Source organism: Trichosurus vulpecula, chromosome 2, assembly GCF_011100635.1.
Source record: "Trichosurus vulpecula isolate mTriVul1 chromosome 2, mTriVul1.pri, whole genome shotgun sequence".
NCBI lineage: Eukaryota > Metazoa > Chordata > Mammalia > Diprotodontia > Phalangeridae > Trichosurus > Trichosurus vulpecula.
Window position 1 is genome coordinate 259,922,536 of NC_050574.1, and position 16,330 is coordinate 259,938,865.

General features: G+C 38.8%; 1 protein-coding gene across 3 annotated transcripts in view; it reads right to left on the minus strand.

The window, feature by feature from the left end:
• The window catches only part of RFTN2 (raftlin family member 2), a 100,312-nt gene that overhangs the window by 34,442 nt on the left and 49,540 nt on the right, over positions 1-16,330 (minus strand). For all 3 annotated transcript variants that reach the window (XM_036742485.1, XM_036742483.1, XM_036742484.1), the window contains one exon: positions 12,813-12,916. In XM_036742485.1, coding sequence (XP_036598380.1) covers positions 12,813-12,916 — 104 coding nt within the window. The remainder of the gene's footprint in view (positions 1-12,812; positions 12,917-16,330) is intronic.

Consider the following 16,330-nt stretch of genomic DNA (forward strand, 5'->3'; position numbering starts at 1 on the left):
TCCAGGTTGTCTTGGGCTGGAAATTTGTTTCACTTTGTCATTTCCTGGGTTCTGCTGCTCTAGAATTTGTTTAGAGTCATTTTTACAGGTATTTGGAGGGGTTTGGAGGAGAGCTCAAGCAAGTCCCTGCTTTTATTCCACCATCTTGGCTCTCATGAGCTAAGTATTAAATGAAGCCAGAGACTCTAAAAGTCAGAAGGAAGAAGGGAGAGCTTTCCAGGAACGGGAACAAAGGCATGGAGATGGAAGATGGAGTATTATGTGTGAGGAACAGCAAGCACCCCATTATGGATGGGTATAAAGAATAGAAAAGTCAGGAAGGGGCAGGTGATGAAGAACTTTAAATATCTAATAGATTGATCTTGTGTGTAATAAGGAAGCACTGCAGTTTATTGAGTGGGGTGTGTGGGACAGTAACATGATCAGCTGTGCTCTTTTTTTTTTTTTTTTTTTTTTTTTAGAAAATCACTTTGACAAGTGTATGGAGTATGTACTGAGGTGGGGAAAGATTTGAGGAGGGGTGTCCATTTAGAATGCTATTTTAAGAGTCCAGGAGATAGGTGATGAGGGTCTGAACTAGGTGGAGGCTGACTGAATGAAGAGAAGGGGGCATACATGAGAAATGATGTACAGAAAGAAATTACAGAATTTGGCAACTGGCTGGATATGTGGGGAGATAAGGAGTTAAGGATGGCACCAAGGTTTTTTAACATAGTTGGCTAGAAAAGGGAAAAGTGCCCTCTTTGAAAATTGTCTAATTTATGGAGGGAAAGCAGTCTATGTTCCTAGAGGCAGTACCCACCTTGACGATGTAATGGATTTTCTAAAGAATTTAGATATTCTTGATATAATACATAGCCCAATTGCCGTATTTGATAGGCAGAATTTGGGGAGTATGACAGCTTAGAGAATGATTTTTTTCCCTACACAAATCCACATTATTCATATGAAAACACATCAAACGATACTACTTGCCTTTCATCTTGAAATATGAAAAAATTGCTCAATACTTATTTCTTAGGGCCTTTCTCCCACGTACTTGAACTTTATTGCATCATCTAATACTAAGTTCCCATGCCATATGACCTGGGACATCAGTTAATTTGTCTTCTTAGATAATTTAGACAGGTCAGAATGAAATGGAAGACAAATGTGTTTCACAAACCTCATTTTATAATCCACATTTTGAGCTGACTTGTCTAAAACGAAGATGAAACTTGGGTGTGGGTAAATTCAGTCTAAATTCAAATTACAGACTGTTAGCTCTGTGTCTATGTGGTACCTGAATCCACATAGACAAAAACAGTCTCAGACCACAGGAAGGGGGTTTATTTCACCTGTATGTTACTTAGGTTTAAATAAAGCAATACAAACTTCACAGAGAAGGAATAGATCTGGTGAATAAGAGGTGGCCAAAGTGGTAGAAATGGGAGAAATTCTGGGGTTGAAGGTTTTTATAGTGTGTTTCAGATTTCAGAGTGTTTTGACTTCCAAAATATTGACTTATAAACTTCAGGAATATGATCCAATTGTAAGTTAAGGGCTGCCTATATTGAAGTGTTTCACAGGAAGACAGGATTTATAATTGGAAGGGATCTTGGACATTATCAATTTTTACCCCTCACTTACAGATAAGGAAACAGACTCATAGTGGTAGTAAACTGACTTGCTCAGAATGATACAGGCAGTACACAGGAGAGCCAGATTTGAACCAAGTCTACTGATTCTAAATTAGTATATTATATATTTTTTTCCAAAATCTTTTTTAAGAAAAATTTCAGCTTGCACCAAAATTAAATTTTTATTATAGGATAAGATAAATATTTAGTATTTGCTTAGCTGCAGGAGGTCACAAAGCCCTTTATTCAGGACTTAGAATTTCATTATTTTTGTCTAATATTTCCCAAATTTCAGTCTGGATAGACGAAAAAAGATCTCACTTATTTTTTAAAGAAAAGGTAAAAACTCAAGTTCAGAAAAGGAGCAATCATGAGAGCTGGGAGGATATAACAGGCAAATTGGCTTTTTGAAAAAACAGCCTTATTAAAATGCTTCTCATGGTAAGATTGCTATGGTTTAATTCACAGAGGAATTACACAATACTGAGTTTTTCAAAGAATTTAAATTAGAAAAGAAAAGAAAAGGCAGCATCCAAAGGACCAAGAATGATATTTTATAGTACCACCCCAACTCTCTTTAAATATGTAATCTTTCTCTTAGGCTGCTACATGAGAACTTAGATGAAGCTATTAGCTATACTTGGTTAAGGAGATGGATTTTTAGAGCTGAAAGTGCCTTTCCTGTGTATGTAGATTGTTTGAAGTGTAAGACTGCTCTGTCTCTCCTATAATGGCAATAATTTATTCTGAGAAGACATGAGCAAATCTATTGACATCATCATGAAGAGGTGACTTTTCCCTTAGTTGTTTATATTATATTCTTAGGAGTGGATATAATTATTAGGCATCTGCTCTTTGTTTAAAATGCAGGAGAGCATGGATCTCTCCACTAATATTGAACTCAGATGCTTTACTGTGTCCTAAGGAGTGATACTGGGTCCTCAAAGTTTGTGCCAGCAGAGTATGAGTTATGTTTTGAGTACAGGTCTGGTGACCACTGTTGTCTAAGGACCAGCCTAAGTAAGTTCAGAGAGGCCCATTACCAGAAGAACCCTGGCCATCAAGTCTGATGATATAATTTCTGCCACAGAATGCTACAAACATGGTCTATTGAGTGTTAAAGGATTTCGGTCTGTGACAATTGAAGGAACATTCACTCAGATGAAATTGAAGATCTTTTAAACCATTTGTATTGAAACCATGGGCAGTTAGGTAGCACAGTGGATAGAGAGCAGGGCCTGGAGTCAGGAAGATCTGAGACAAAAGTCAAGATGATGGGTGATGGCTTGGGATGCAGTAGATGATCTTGGCCTTTCTAAATTAATGTCTTTCCTAAGCCTCAGTTGATCCAAGGCAAGGCTCATTCAATGACTAAGGACTAGACAAGAATTGAGACAAAAGGCTCAAAAAATATCACTCTGAGAGGGGAGAACTGTGATGCCAATTAGTAATTAAAGATCTTTCCTGCCCATTCAATAGGCCTCAGGTGGGGCCAACAAAGGGAAGCTTGATAAGAGGTTTGTTTGCAGGCAAGTCAACTCCTTTTACTTACTAGGCACTAAGCCTCAGGCTCCCACCCTTTTGCTGATTGGGTGTGAAGCCCTGCAGCCCTAAGAATTGTATATACACCTAGAAGGTAGCCACTGAGAACTGAGAATTCAGAAGTCAGAATCCAGAATTCAGAATCCAGTGCAAGGAGGAGAAGTAAGAACTCTGAGATGACAGAATTTCAGGAAGAGCGTGGAGCGGAGAGTGGAGTGGAAACCAGGGAGCTGCCAAGACCAGAGAACTGAGGAGGGAGAGAATGCAGGCAGACAATTAGGATTCATGAGCTGGGGGTGGGGGTGGGGAAGGTTACAGGATGACTTCGTTCCTTGCTATAATACTGTGTTATAATTTCCTTGTTGCTACATTGAGGTGGGCTTACTGGCTTTGGAATGTAATTACTGCTATATTGAATTGGAGTTATTGGTGTTGAGATTTGACCCTCTGGTGTCTAAATAAATGTTATATTCCTCTGCCTTCTACCTAGAGAGTTTTTCATACTTTGTGATTCCAAACCATACAGGAATATTCATGGTCATCCTTGAGGTCATGAATCTTGCCTTACTGATACAAAGACCTTCAAAGTTCTTGGCCAGAACAGAAAACAATTGCTATTTACACTCATTTTAAGCCATCATAACCTAAATGATGAGCCATAGAGGCTTGGGTTGGAGGCTATTATTGGCCATTCGATGAAAGCCAGAGTAGTTCCATTTAAAACACAATGGGCTGGTCCAGAGAATCACTGGACTCCTTTAAAATCATTTTTTAAAAAAGCCTGTTTTTTTTTTTTCAGAGCTATATTTCAAGATCTCCTAAGTAAAAACTGCACAGGACAAAAAGTAAATTGTCCCAGCTTTCAGAAAAAAAATCTAGTCCCCAAGCCCCAAAATATTTTATAAAATATAAGCAACCCAAAATTATATTCCTATGGATATAGCACCCACATGTAAGGATATGGTGCCCCGAGTGGAGACAGGGACCACATGTGGTAAGGAGGTGTAGTTTTAAGGATAAGAGTAAAGACTGGTGACAAAAAATTGTTAATATAATTATTCATATAATGACAGAAAATTGTTAATACCAGATGTAATGTTATTTGCCACTCCCTAGTAATATTAGAATTACAATAATGTTTTCACATTCCTACACTTAAGATATTTACTCTGTACTTATGGGACATCCCCCAGGGTGACGGGTTTGCTACCCTGTTATCTTAATTGAAGATGCTTTATTCCTCTACTCATGACTGATTTATTTCAGGACTTGACACTGGGAAAACCAGTCTTCTTACTACTGGAACTTTTATTCCCAGGATACATAGGCAAATATCTAGAAGCAAAAATATGCCTCATTTAATGGAAGGAAAACATTTCAGCAAAGTTATTATATGGGTCATACTTTCCTATTAAGTTCCATTTTAAAGTTAAAGATGTATAGCAATAGAAAAAATATGGCTCTTGGTTATGATAAAATAACACTTAAAATGAATCAAATCCCTTACAATGATATTTTTAGAAGAAATAGTAAAAATTTCTCATAAAATTGAAAATGTTCCAAACATTACCATTTGAATTACAATACTATGTTGAACTAGACCAAATTACAATATGAAACTGCTGAAAGTAAAAATACAGAACTGTTCTAGAAATCCTGGCTGAATGATGTTTTGCCTCACTGCTTCACAGCATTCACACTATAGAAATAGAAATGTCTATAGTTTTAATGATTCAACTATAATTTACCTGCCTTTTGTTTTTGTTTTTTTTGGAAGGGGCCTGTGATTTCATAGGTGTAGAAAATTCCTAGTATCAAAATTCCTTCTGTTTCATCCATACTTTTATAGTCTTTGTGGCCAAGCCAAGTTCCGCTTGGACTTATAGAGCTGCTCTCCTTCTTCTAGGTTTTCTTCTTAGGCTTCTCAATCCATAGTAGTTCTCCACTGTATGGGATGTTTTCTTCTGTTTACTCATGTCTCTAGCCTTAGTTCTCAGATTGAGACTTTGTGCCATAACTGCCTTCTTTAGCACCCTTATATACTAAGTCTGGGTCTAGTTTTATCTTCTTTACAGCCTAGATGCCATTGCTGCTGCCTAGTTGTGGCTGTGGATAGGGAAGTTCATTCCTGGTCTCCTCCTGTTTCCCTACCTGTAAAATAGGGTGTTGAACTAGACAACTTCTGAAGCCATGAAAATCTGGCTCTATATCCATGACCTTGTGATCTTTTAGGTTTTCTACAAGCCTGGCCTGGAACTCAGAGCTGGGCCAGAAGCTAGGATTACACACAGACCTCTGCTTAATCCCTGCCTTCTTACTCTGTCTTTTGGTAGCCCAACTCTCGTGCTAGCCTTATATATCTGTCTCTCTCTCTTCTTCAGTCAGTAGCCAAGAGTTGGCTTTGTTTTTTTTTTGTTTTGTTTGTTTGTTTTTTGGCAGGGCAATTGGGGTTAAGTAACTTGCCCAAGGTCACACAGCTAGTGCATGTCTGAGGCCGGATTTGAACTCAGGTTCTCCTGACTCCAGGGCTGGTGCTGTACTCACTGCGGCACCTAGGGGCCCCTAAGAGTTGGCTTTGTTACCTGCCATGGACTTCCCTAACAAAATATGGGAGATTATGTTGGGAAAACCACCTCACCCTCACTGTCTTGTTGAGCATTGCACCAATATTGAAGACTGCACTGGTTTCAAGTCTCCTAGAGCACCCTCAGTCAGGCTGCCAGGATACCTGTATCCCATCTCCGTTTCCATAGGAAGGCCCCTACTGGGATCTAACAGAACATTAGAGACTAGATTGGCTTTAGATCTCCTGGAAGGCTCTGAGGAGCACCCAAGGGGAAGCCTAGGTGCCATTCCCTGTCTCCATTTCCTTGGACAGATACCTATTGGGGGCTAGCTTCATCCTCTATTGCAGCTCCAAAAGATAAGAAATAGAGTCCTGTTGGCTTCAGGTCCTATTTACCAGAGACCGAGCTGGCCTCCACCCACTCCCATCTTCACTCCCCAAACTGGTACAAAGATCCTGCAGGCTTGCGGCAATCTTCTTATGTTAGGTATGAACTGAATGGAAGAGCTTAGTAGGCCTTCTTCTTGGTTTTTTGATCACTGCTTCACTTGGACTATTCTAAACTCTTTCCTTTGGAGTTTCTTAGGGGAGCTAGGCTTGACTAGCTCCATTTTTACCCAAACTCCTTCCATTGATGCTGACTGATGACTCCACTGTAACTTATAGTTTTAGGGAGTTGTCTGCAGACAATGAGATATCAAGTGACTCGTACAGCTAGCGTATGTCAGAGGTAATACTTGATCTAGCTCTTTCTGACTCCAAGGCTATTCCTCTATTGATTATGCCATGCTGCTTCTCATCGTCAGCCATAAATCTACCGGGCATTTTAAATTTCACATCTGATACAATTTCTTTTCCAGCCTTTTACATTTAACATCATTTCCACTATTGGATCTATCAAACCAAAGACAGGAATGTTCAATTCCTATTTAGCTATCGCTAAATGCCCTGTCTCATCAATCGTTCTCACTTCAGGGATCAATCTCTGAACTATTGGGTATAACTGAAAAAATAGGACCTGGGAGTCATTGTAGAATGTTTCTTGTAGACATTAGCCTTGCTACAGCCAGGGCAACAAAATTCAGGGTGTCACCAAGACATGCACAACACCATAGCACAGCCTCATCTACAACTCTGCAGGCAGCTCTGGTCACTTCACCCCATTAGAATGAAAACTCCTTCTGAGTAGGGGCTATTTTATCCACTGTATTTGTATCCCCAGTACCTTGTACAGGACTTGGCACGTAACAGGTGCTTAATGAATATTTGTTGGTTGTAGCATCCAGAGAAAAGCAAATGAAAGGATCAAGGGAAGGAAGGCGCTACCTAACGAGGGCACACCAAAATGCTGGCTGCAGCAGGATGAAGGCCGGAAGAGCACATGATGAAAGTTTATGCAATCACAAATGGCATGGGTAAACTCATAATGTGTGTTTGGGGCAATAACATTCCTTACCTAGGAAACATCACAGGCCAGCATATTTTTCTACAAGTCTCATAGTGCCTCTGTTAGAGATAGATAACTGCAGCAGAGCTCAGTAAAAAATATCTAAGATGGCATAGCAACTTATTTTCAGATTGCCGCTGCTATCACAGGAGTCTAAAGCCAACCTACCTAGCTCTTCAACAATTGTATAATTTCTTGAAATTCTGTTGTTGTTAAATTCCTGTTTCTGGAAGGACTCAAGGGGAAACTTTATTTTTATGTATAAATGTATGTCTTAGCCTGAGTTTCAATGTTGCTCTGAATACTGATTGCATTTATTTGCTTTAGAGAATCTAAAGTATACTACTGTTAAATCATTATCCGCATACAGTACCCTGGTGAGATTCAGTTGTCTCAGGCTTGCATTTGTTAGCATTCCTAACACAAATCGAAAGTAACTGTTCCATGGAGTATAGAAAAAGAAAATCACAGTTGGTAAATTTTATAGGTTAGGTTTCTTAACTGGCACTTCTAAGAGCTTTTAATATTCCATCTGGCCTTTAAGGCTCCAAGCCTCAAAAAAGAACCCCTGTTTTAGAGTCTACAAAGCTACCTTCTGTAATTCTACACTGAACATGCATTCTTAGGGCACCCTATTTCCACAAATCATGGCATGTCTACTCAGGCTGGTCTCACTTTCTCGTTAATGAATGCTGTGAACACAGACACACCAATCACCAATAAAAGATCAACTGTTCACACTAACTTACTTCTTTTTTCTTTATAAACTACTGAGCTAGATGGGATATTATCAGAAGACCTTTTTAAAGCAACCCAATACCAAACAAATTCAAATAATACAGATATACAACCACTGCTTGAGAAGAATTTATTTTGCAAAGCATGTGTAGAAGAATCTCTTTACAATCAGGGATGTTGTTATCCCTGAGATGGACTCTGGAATAAAACTATAAAAATGTGGCAAATATAGAAGCACAGAATTTTAGCTTTGAAAGGGACTGCATAAGGATCACATTGTAGAAATGTTGCAGACCTTTTTAATGTCACGGACCCCTTTGACAATCTGGTGAAGACCAAGGATCCCATAGCAGAATGATGTTTTAAAATGCAGAAAATAAAACACATAGGACCTCTCCACAGATTCCTTAAGGAAGATTAAGAACCCCTGACCTAGTCCAATCTCCTCATTTTATAGATGAAGAAATTGAGATCCAGAGAGAACTGAATTGCCCAAGGGCACAAAATTAGTTAGTGACAGAGCCAGAGTTATGTTCTAGGTTTCCCGAGTTCTTGTCCAGTATTTTTCTACCCTAATTTTCCAGAAAGACGACATACCTTACCCTAGATTCTTCTTATTTGAGGGCACTTTGGTGGCATAGTTCCTGGTGAGTAGGAATTCTTTAATGCATTCTTTAGAGCATGTAAAGGGATTTTTAATAATTCTTTAGAGTATTTAAAGGACTGCCACCCCAAAGGGAGAAGTGAAGAAGCTGGCAAGCCTACCTGTGGAATCACCAAATGCTCACAGCTCCTGGTTCAGCTGCCTCACTGGTCCCTAAGGTGTAGGGCCTTGCAACTGTTCCATGCAGTCCTGCAGTTGGCATGCCCCTTTCTGCCTTCCATGAATCTCATACTGATTTGGTTTTATTCCTACCAGCTCCCTTCTATGTAGGGGTTGAGAAGTCAGTCAGTGAGAAAAATAGTAGATATCAGTTTAGATAAGTAAGAATATTACTGTGAAATCAAGTCACTAAATGGCACTTTATCTCCAAGAAACTACTGGGGGAAATTTGAAATAAGTAAACTACTGAGATTTGGAATCTGGCCAAAATAGGAACAGATTCTATTGACACAAAGCACCTATAATTACAAATGTTCAGTTAATTTCTAACTTAGTTTTATAGTGGTAAAATTACCCTGCCAATTCTTAAGCAGTAGAATAACCATCTTCACAGGGGCCCATAAGGCTCATTAGTTAGTGGTCATAAAGACCTCTGAAGAGGAAATGAACTATGCATGGTATTTAATTTTCCCTAGGGGTATAAGACCATCATAGCATTTTAGAGCTGGAAAGCAATTTAGAAGCATTTGGCAAAGCACCTCTAAACAATTCTAGGAAGTGATGTCCAGGGAAGAATGTAACCTGTTATATGATAGATATAGCTACTCTCCTCCTGTTCTCATGACAGTGTACTCCCTGTTGGACATCTCTGCCTCTCAACCAAAAGAACCCTCAAATGGCAGTGTTTCTAGGACAGGAAGAAAAGAGAAATCAGTTAATAAGATCTTTCTTCCTAGTAGCCTCTTTTTTGACATAAAAATGAAAATGAGGTACAATGGGATGAGTTGGACGATTGAGGTTCAGATACTTCTGATGACGACTATCTGTATTAACCTTCCCGGGCCTCAGTTTCCTCATTTATAAAGTGAATGAGTTGCAATAACTGGTCTCTGAGGTCCCTTTCCTCTCTTGATCTATGATCCTAATCGAATCAATTCAGTTCGTATTTGTTGAACACATTTTATGTGCCAGGAAAAGAACAGTTAATCAGGAAAAGCAATATGGAGTAAATATCTTAGTGCATACAAAGAACTGGAAAATGCTATTTGTTGACAAAAAAAGGGGGCAAAATGAGTTCAAGTTTCAGGTAGAAGGAAGCAAAGAAGATAAGGAAATACCTCCATTGGCAACTTTTCCCATAATACCCTGGATAAATATGTTACCAGGAAGGGTAATGACTTCAACACACTATCGGCCATCTTGCACTGATAAACTAATCTATATTAGATTAGTGGAGAGCAGAGTAAGACACTAAGGAAATGAAATGCACACACATATTCTACTATATTGTACATATTCAATTGTATATATTTTATATATAAATTATAAAAATAATATTAAATTATCTCTCTCTCTTTTTCTGGGGATAGGGGAGAAAGATGGGGAAACAGCGCTTGGCATGAATGAGGAAGCACAATGTACTATTGGGAAAGTCATTTGGTAGAGAAACTATAAGAATCTGGAGTTACCATAAGAGGTGCACTTGGGAGGGGCCACCAAAAGAGAAGGTTGTTTTTTTTTTGCCTTCCTCACATTTTTAGGTGGAGGGGATACGGCGATTCTGGATTTCTGTGCGGTGGTTAGAGAAGTTGGGGGTTGGGATAGACAGATTCTGGACCAGCGGATAACTTGGTGTAGGGGAGAGGACTTTTCTCCATGCTGAATCCTAGTATACACTGACTTGGTGGCATTAGGCTGGCATAGTACAGACCTGGGATTAAGTCTCAGCTCCTGCATTTACTGGCTAAGTGACCTTGTACGATACACCTAGCCTCTCTAAGCTTTAGTTGCCTCAACTGTAAAATAAGGGTTAAAGAAAAGTATTTTCACTGTCCACTTCATGAGGTTGTTATGAAGATCAAGTGAAAAATGTACGTAGATCGCTTCAGAAATGTTAAAGTGCTTTACAAATACGGTTTATCACTATTACTATAATGAACTGGGAAAAGCCGGGAAACACTATGGGGCGACAACCTGCTCTTTGAGAAATGCTTCACAAACAGCCCCAGATACTGAAAATCTGAGTTCGTTGAGCAATATTTTGTTACCCAATGATTCTTAATTCCTCCCCTCCCTGAAAAGTGGGCATTTTCCTTCAAGAACACAGTGAACTCAAGCTGTCGTGGGGCAAGAGAAAGCATGTTGTAGATTTGTTACACATTTTGTGAGCAAAGTTCGCTCTATTGCAATGCTTGCCTTGCTTACATTGGCTAGACTGGCTGTCCCCCGAGGTGGAGGCAGGTGGAAGAGCAACAATCCCTTCATTCAAAGACTTTGCTGAGTCGGTAAGGTCAGGGTGTCCTGACTTGTCCCTTCCTTCAACTTTAACTCGCATTTATTAAATGCCTCCAGGTGACAGGATGGAAAGAACTGGGACTTAGAGTCGGGGAGCCTATCTGTGTAATCCTGGGCAAATCATTTCATCTCCGTGGGTTTCCATTTCCTGAACTGTAAAATGGGGTACTTGGGCCAAATGATCTTCTAGCTCTATGAAGCTAAGCACACAGACTGAGACAGGGACAAAGAGTGAACATGGCATGATTCTTGCCCTCGTGAAACTTGTAGTCTGGGGGGGCATTCTAATACACACGCAAGTTACTACACTATAAAAATTACTTGCTTTTAGGGCATAAAACTTTAGAGCTGGACCCGCTTAGGGAGCCTTATTCTTTCTCTGTACCCAGTGAGCAGAGTTAGCTCCTTCAATGAGCAAAAGAGAAAAGTCTTAAAACATAAATAAGTTTATAACTGGGAAGAAAAAATAATTAGGATAGGATGAATAGGACTCTGCCCTAGGGCACTGATGCAGGGGAGTGAGTTTACTTATTCTCCATGGGGACCACTGTTCTTTCACCTCATTTTATGGGCTCCTACCACCATGCACCTGACACACCTGGGGGTCCCATCACTACCTCCTTGTGCCACTTTTCCCACTAACTGATGGTTGGATTGTCTGTCCTTTGTGTGCTTCCTCTCTCCCCTGTTATCCAAAGTGTTTTTGTTTCAGATGAAAAAAATTCTAGTTAGGCCTCCTCTGTTCATAGGAAAAAATAAAAATGACTCAAGTTTTCCCTTTTTAGCTCTATAGTGTTTCCAGGAAATGATAATGGTAGACTCAGAGAAGGGGAAGAGAAGCAGGACAAACCTACGAAATCTTAACATTTATAGCCGTATGGACCCAGTAAAGAAGTAACTGAGGAGTCATATTCATAGCATTCTCACTCTTGATGGGAATTCAGTAGTTAAATGTGCATATGCTGCTTGGGCCGCCTCTGCTTCTCTAAACCTTATCTCCAGACCCATGCTGGACTCCCAAACTGGACAACTGTGTCCTTCGAGGAGAAGACAGACACAGAACTCTGTGGCTACAACGCAGGATACCAGAGCTTCGTGTCTGCTGGGGATGGATACACTTTTCTATCTGGAGTTTCTAACAGCTCTTTCTTAATTCAGATTCTCTAATGGAAAAAAGTTCAATTTTATAGAAGTGTTCACAGTCAATATGCTTGTTTCAATTCCTTGTGGAAAAGGTAGCTGAAGAGGCAGAACGAAAAGAGCTCTGAATCAGGAGATCTGAGTTTTAGCTCTGAGTCTGCTATTAAATACCTGTGTTACCTCTAGCAAATGAATTAACTTCTCTGGGCCTTAATTTCTTTCCCTACATAATGAGAGGGGTAAACTAGATTATGGACAGCTTGGTGGCACATAGTACATAGAGTGCTGGGCCTGGAGTCAGGAAGACTCATCTCCTGAGTTACTAACTGTGTGACCCTGGACAAGTCACTTCACCCTGTTTGCTTCAGTTTCCTCATCTATAAAATGAACTGGAGAAGGAAATAGCAAACCACTTCAGTATCTCTGCCAATAAAACCCCAAATGGGGTGATAAAGAGTTGGACATGATTGACAAAGGCTGAAGAACAAAACTAGATTATAGTTATTGTCTCTTCCACATCTAAAACTCCATCACTCTGTGAAATTGCTTTGGAAAGTTCTACAAAATACTGGTCCTCTAGGAAATTACCTATAACTAAGTTTTCGAATATAATGCTAATATTGAAATGTATTTTCATGGTACCTGTCATGTCTTAATATGGGTGTTGGAAGTACACTCGTCAAAAGCCATCCAAACTCGGCCAGAGTATGCAGTAGGGGACCGTAATCAGTTTTAATTTCACAGCCCTGCATAAATAAATACAGAAACATGTAAGTTCTCTTTATATTTATTTTACTAACACCAAGTAATTAAACATATGTTATACAAAAAAAGTTACTATTGAAAAATGGTCACTAATGGATGATAGGTAAACTTAGATCATGTCCAGTTGTAATAGAGAGCTGTGTAATGTATATAATTCAAAGTAACTAACGTGATAAACTAGAGAATAGTTACTACTAATTACCTTGTATCTAGCAACTATTTTTCTTCAAGAAGCTATTGGGTGGGACTACCACATAAACTTGCCCTTTAGGGAATAGAAAAGGGTAAGTTTATGCAGTAGTCCCACCCAATAGCTTGGAATATGGACTGTCTTTTTTATTTAAAAAATTACTGCAATCTTTTCATATCACCTTAATTTCCCAATATATTTTCCTGTCTGCCTCATCCAGAAAGTGATTTCCACATAAAAGAGAAAGAAGAAAGCAAAGGCAGTTCAATAAAATTAACAAATGCATTAATTAACTTCAACAGTACACCATGTGCTCCACTTAATCCCTCACATCTTTAAACAAGGGGGGAGATGAAGGTACATTCTCATAGCTCTTATTTGGAGGAGGGAACAAGCACTTATTAAGTGCCTGCTGTGAACTAGGTACTGTGTGATTTACAAATATTAACTAAGTTGATTCTCATGAAAATCCTATGAGGTAGATGCTATTATGATCCCTATTTTATAGTTGAAGAATTGAGGCAGACATAAGTTAAATGACTTGCCCAGGGTCTTACAGCTAGTGTCTGAGGCTGGATTTGAACTCAGCTCTTTCTGAGTCCAGGCCCAGTGCTCTATCTACAATGTCACCTAGCTGCCAAGCTTAGTTATTACAATCATACAGCATTTAGTTTCAATTTTTCATTGCTATTGTCCTATTTTCATTGTTGTAGTCATTATGTAAAATGTTTTCCTGATCATTCCTTTGTCTCTCTGAATTTTTTTCTTCATTTCTTACAGTTCAGTAATATTCCACAATTTGTTTAGCCATTTCCCTGTCAAGATACATCTGTCTTGTTTCTAGTTCTTTGCTACTACTCAAAATGATGCTATAAATATTTGGAGCAGAGATTAAGATCTTTCTTTTCCTTCTTTGAGTATAAACCAATTAGTGGGATCTCTAGATCAAAGGATTTGAAGGTACAGAGTCTTTCATAATTTGTTTTATTACCACAGAGATTGCAAAAGAGGTACATTTGGCTCCAACTTTCTAGATAAACTGTGATAAAGAATTCTAGAGACTTAGTCAAAGGCACCTGTGAAGACAGACATGAATGACATTATTCTTCTCTTCTGACTGACTCTGTGAAGGGCTGAAAGCTAGACAATAAAACTTGAGAGCCTGCAAATATTTTGCAGATTTATTCATTTAGATTTTGACTGATATTTAGATACTTATTTAGAATTTACAGATCGATTTCCTCCAATTTTATCTGTCTCTAGGAGGATTTTTAGTTTCAAAACTTAGGTGAAGTTATGAACTTCACCAAAATATAAACACACACACACATACACACACACATTTCAGTCATGTATGGGGCTTTCTTGGCAAAGACACTGGAGTAGTTTGCCATTTCCTTTTCAATCTCATTTTACAGATGAGAAACTGAGGCAAACAAGGTTAAGTGACTTCCCAGGGTCAAACAGCTAGTGAGTATCTGAGACCAGATTTGAACTCAGGAAGATGAGTTTTCTTGACTCCAGGCCCCGAACTTTACCTAACAGCTTAGGTTCTGAGTTTCCTATTGACGTTCTACTGATTCTTTCAAGGTTAGGATAAAATTTTGCCTTCTCTGGGAAGCTTTTCCTGGTAACTTCAGTCCCCTTTAATTTTTCCTTTCTCTGAACTGGTGAACATATTATTTTTCATCATTTCATTCTTTAACTGGATCATGTATACAGAGTTTCCCAAAAATATTAGTGTAGTTTTAAGTCATTAAAGCTTATTTGTTTGTATTTAAGGTATTAAAGTTTAAAATGGCACTAAGATTTTTGGGACATCCCTGTCTATGTCTTATCTGTGAGGCTATTGAATTATACAACCTCTATGGTCTCTTCAGTTTTAAATTTATGATCCTATGATCCTCCAGGAATAGCTAGGCTGGGATACAACTCAGGGAAACTGAGGCAGGAAAGGATTTCATTTTGTTCCCTGAGGTTTTGGCTGCCCTCTTTGAGTTTCTACAGTAATTGTAGACCAGAGGAAGAGGCAGAGAGCAGATGAGAGAGGTTAGATATGAGAGTCTTTTTCACTGTATGTTCAGACTTACTTGAAAAAGTCTGTGCTTGGGACCCTCCTCAATACTTTACTGCCTGTGTATTTTCTAGTTTCATCAAAACTAGATCTACATTTATCCTACTAACTGGCACATAGCTTTCTCGGCAAGGTTAATGATACAAAAAGTTTTCATGTATGTAAAATGTGGTATATCTAAAAATAGAATTAGTCATAATAGCCGAAGAAAGAGGCTGGAAATAAATTATGAGGTAAATGATCGGGGAATGCATAAACAAATTGTGGTATATGAATGTAATGGAATGTTATCATGCCATAGAGAATGATGAGTCTGAACAATTCAGAGAAAAGTAAGAAGACTTGTATGAGCTGATGCAGAGTAAAGAAAACAGAATCACTAGTCACTGACTGCAAAAACATGAATGAAGACACTAAAAACCAACAGAATTCAGGTCAAGTATAATGGCCAACACAGATTCCAGATGGCTGAGGTTACAACAGATTCTCAGCCTTTTTGTTAAGAACTGGTAAACTACGAGAATGGAAAGTTACATTTGATGTCCATCATAAGCACTACAATCAAAGCTATAACTAGCTATTCATGTACTGAGGCTAGCATCAAAAAATGTGTCTGGGGTTGAATGGTAAGAAAATGACTCTTAAATCTACTTTTAAAAGCGAATTAGAGACTTGGACTACAGGTGATAGAAACTTTGGGACACCATGAGGGAGGCTTCTACCAGGAGAAAGGCTCAGCCAGGAAAGAGCTGTGGCCCTAGGGAGGTGAGTAATTATGCTCTGGAAGTTGATACCTTCCAATTTTACCTAATTATTATTGTTAATGAGGTACTAAGCTTAGTTGTTTTTGCCTGGTCTAAATTCAGTGCCCAGTGGTAAAGCTCCCCTCAATCAAGCCTAATTCTAGTCTTAGCTATATTAGATAATTTTACTTAACTGTTTTTATGGGAAGATAGGATGCATACGTGTATGTGTATGATATGGATTACTGGGGCATGACTGATATGTCAAGACAAGATGTATCAATTTTTAAAAAAGGAAAATGGATCCTTCACAAAGTCCTACTCTGGTGTCCTATTGTGGTAAGGTGGTGATCTTGAGATCTTAACGGTTAAACTGCTAGAAGACTGC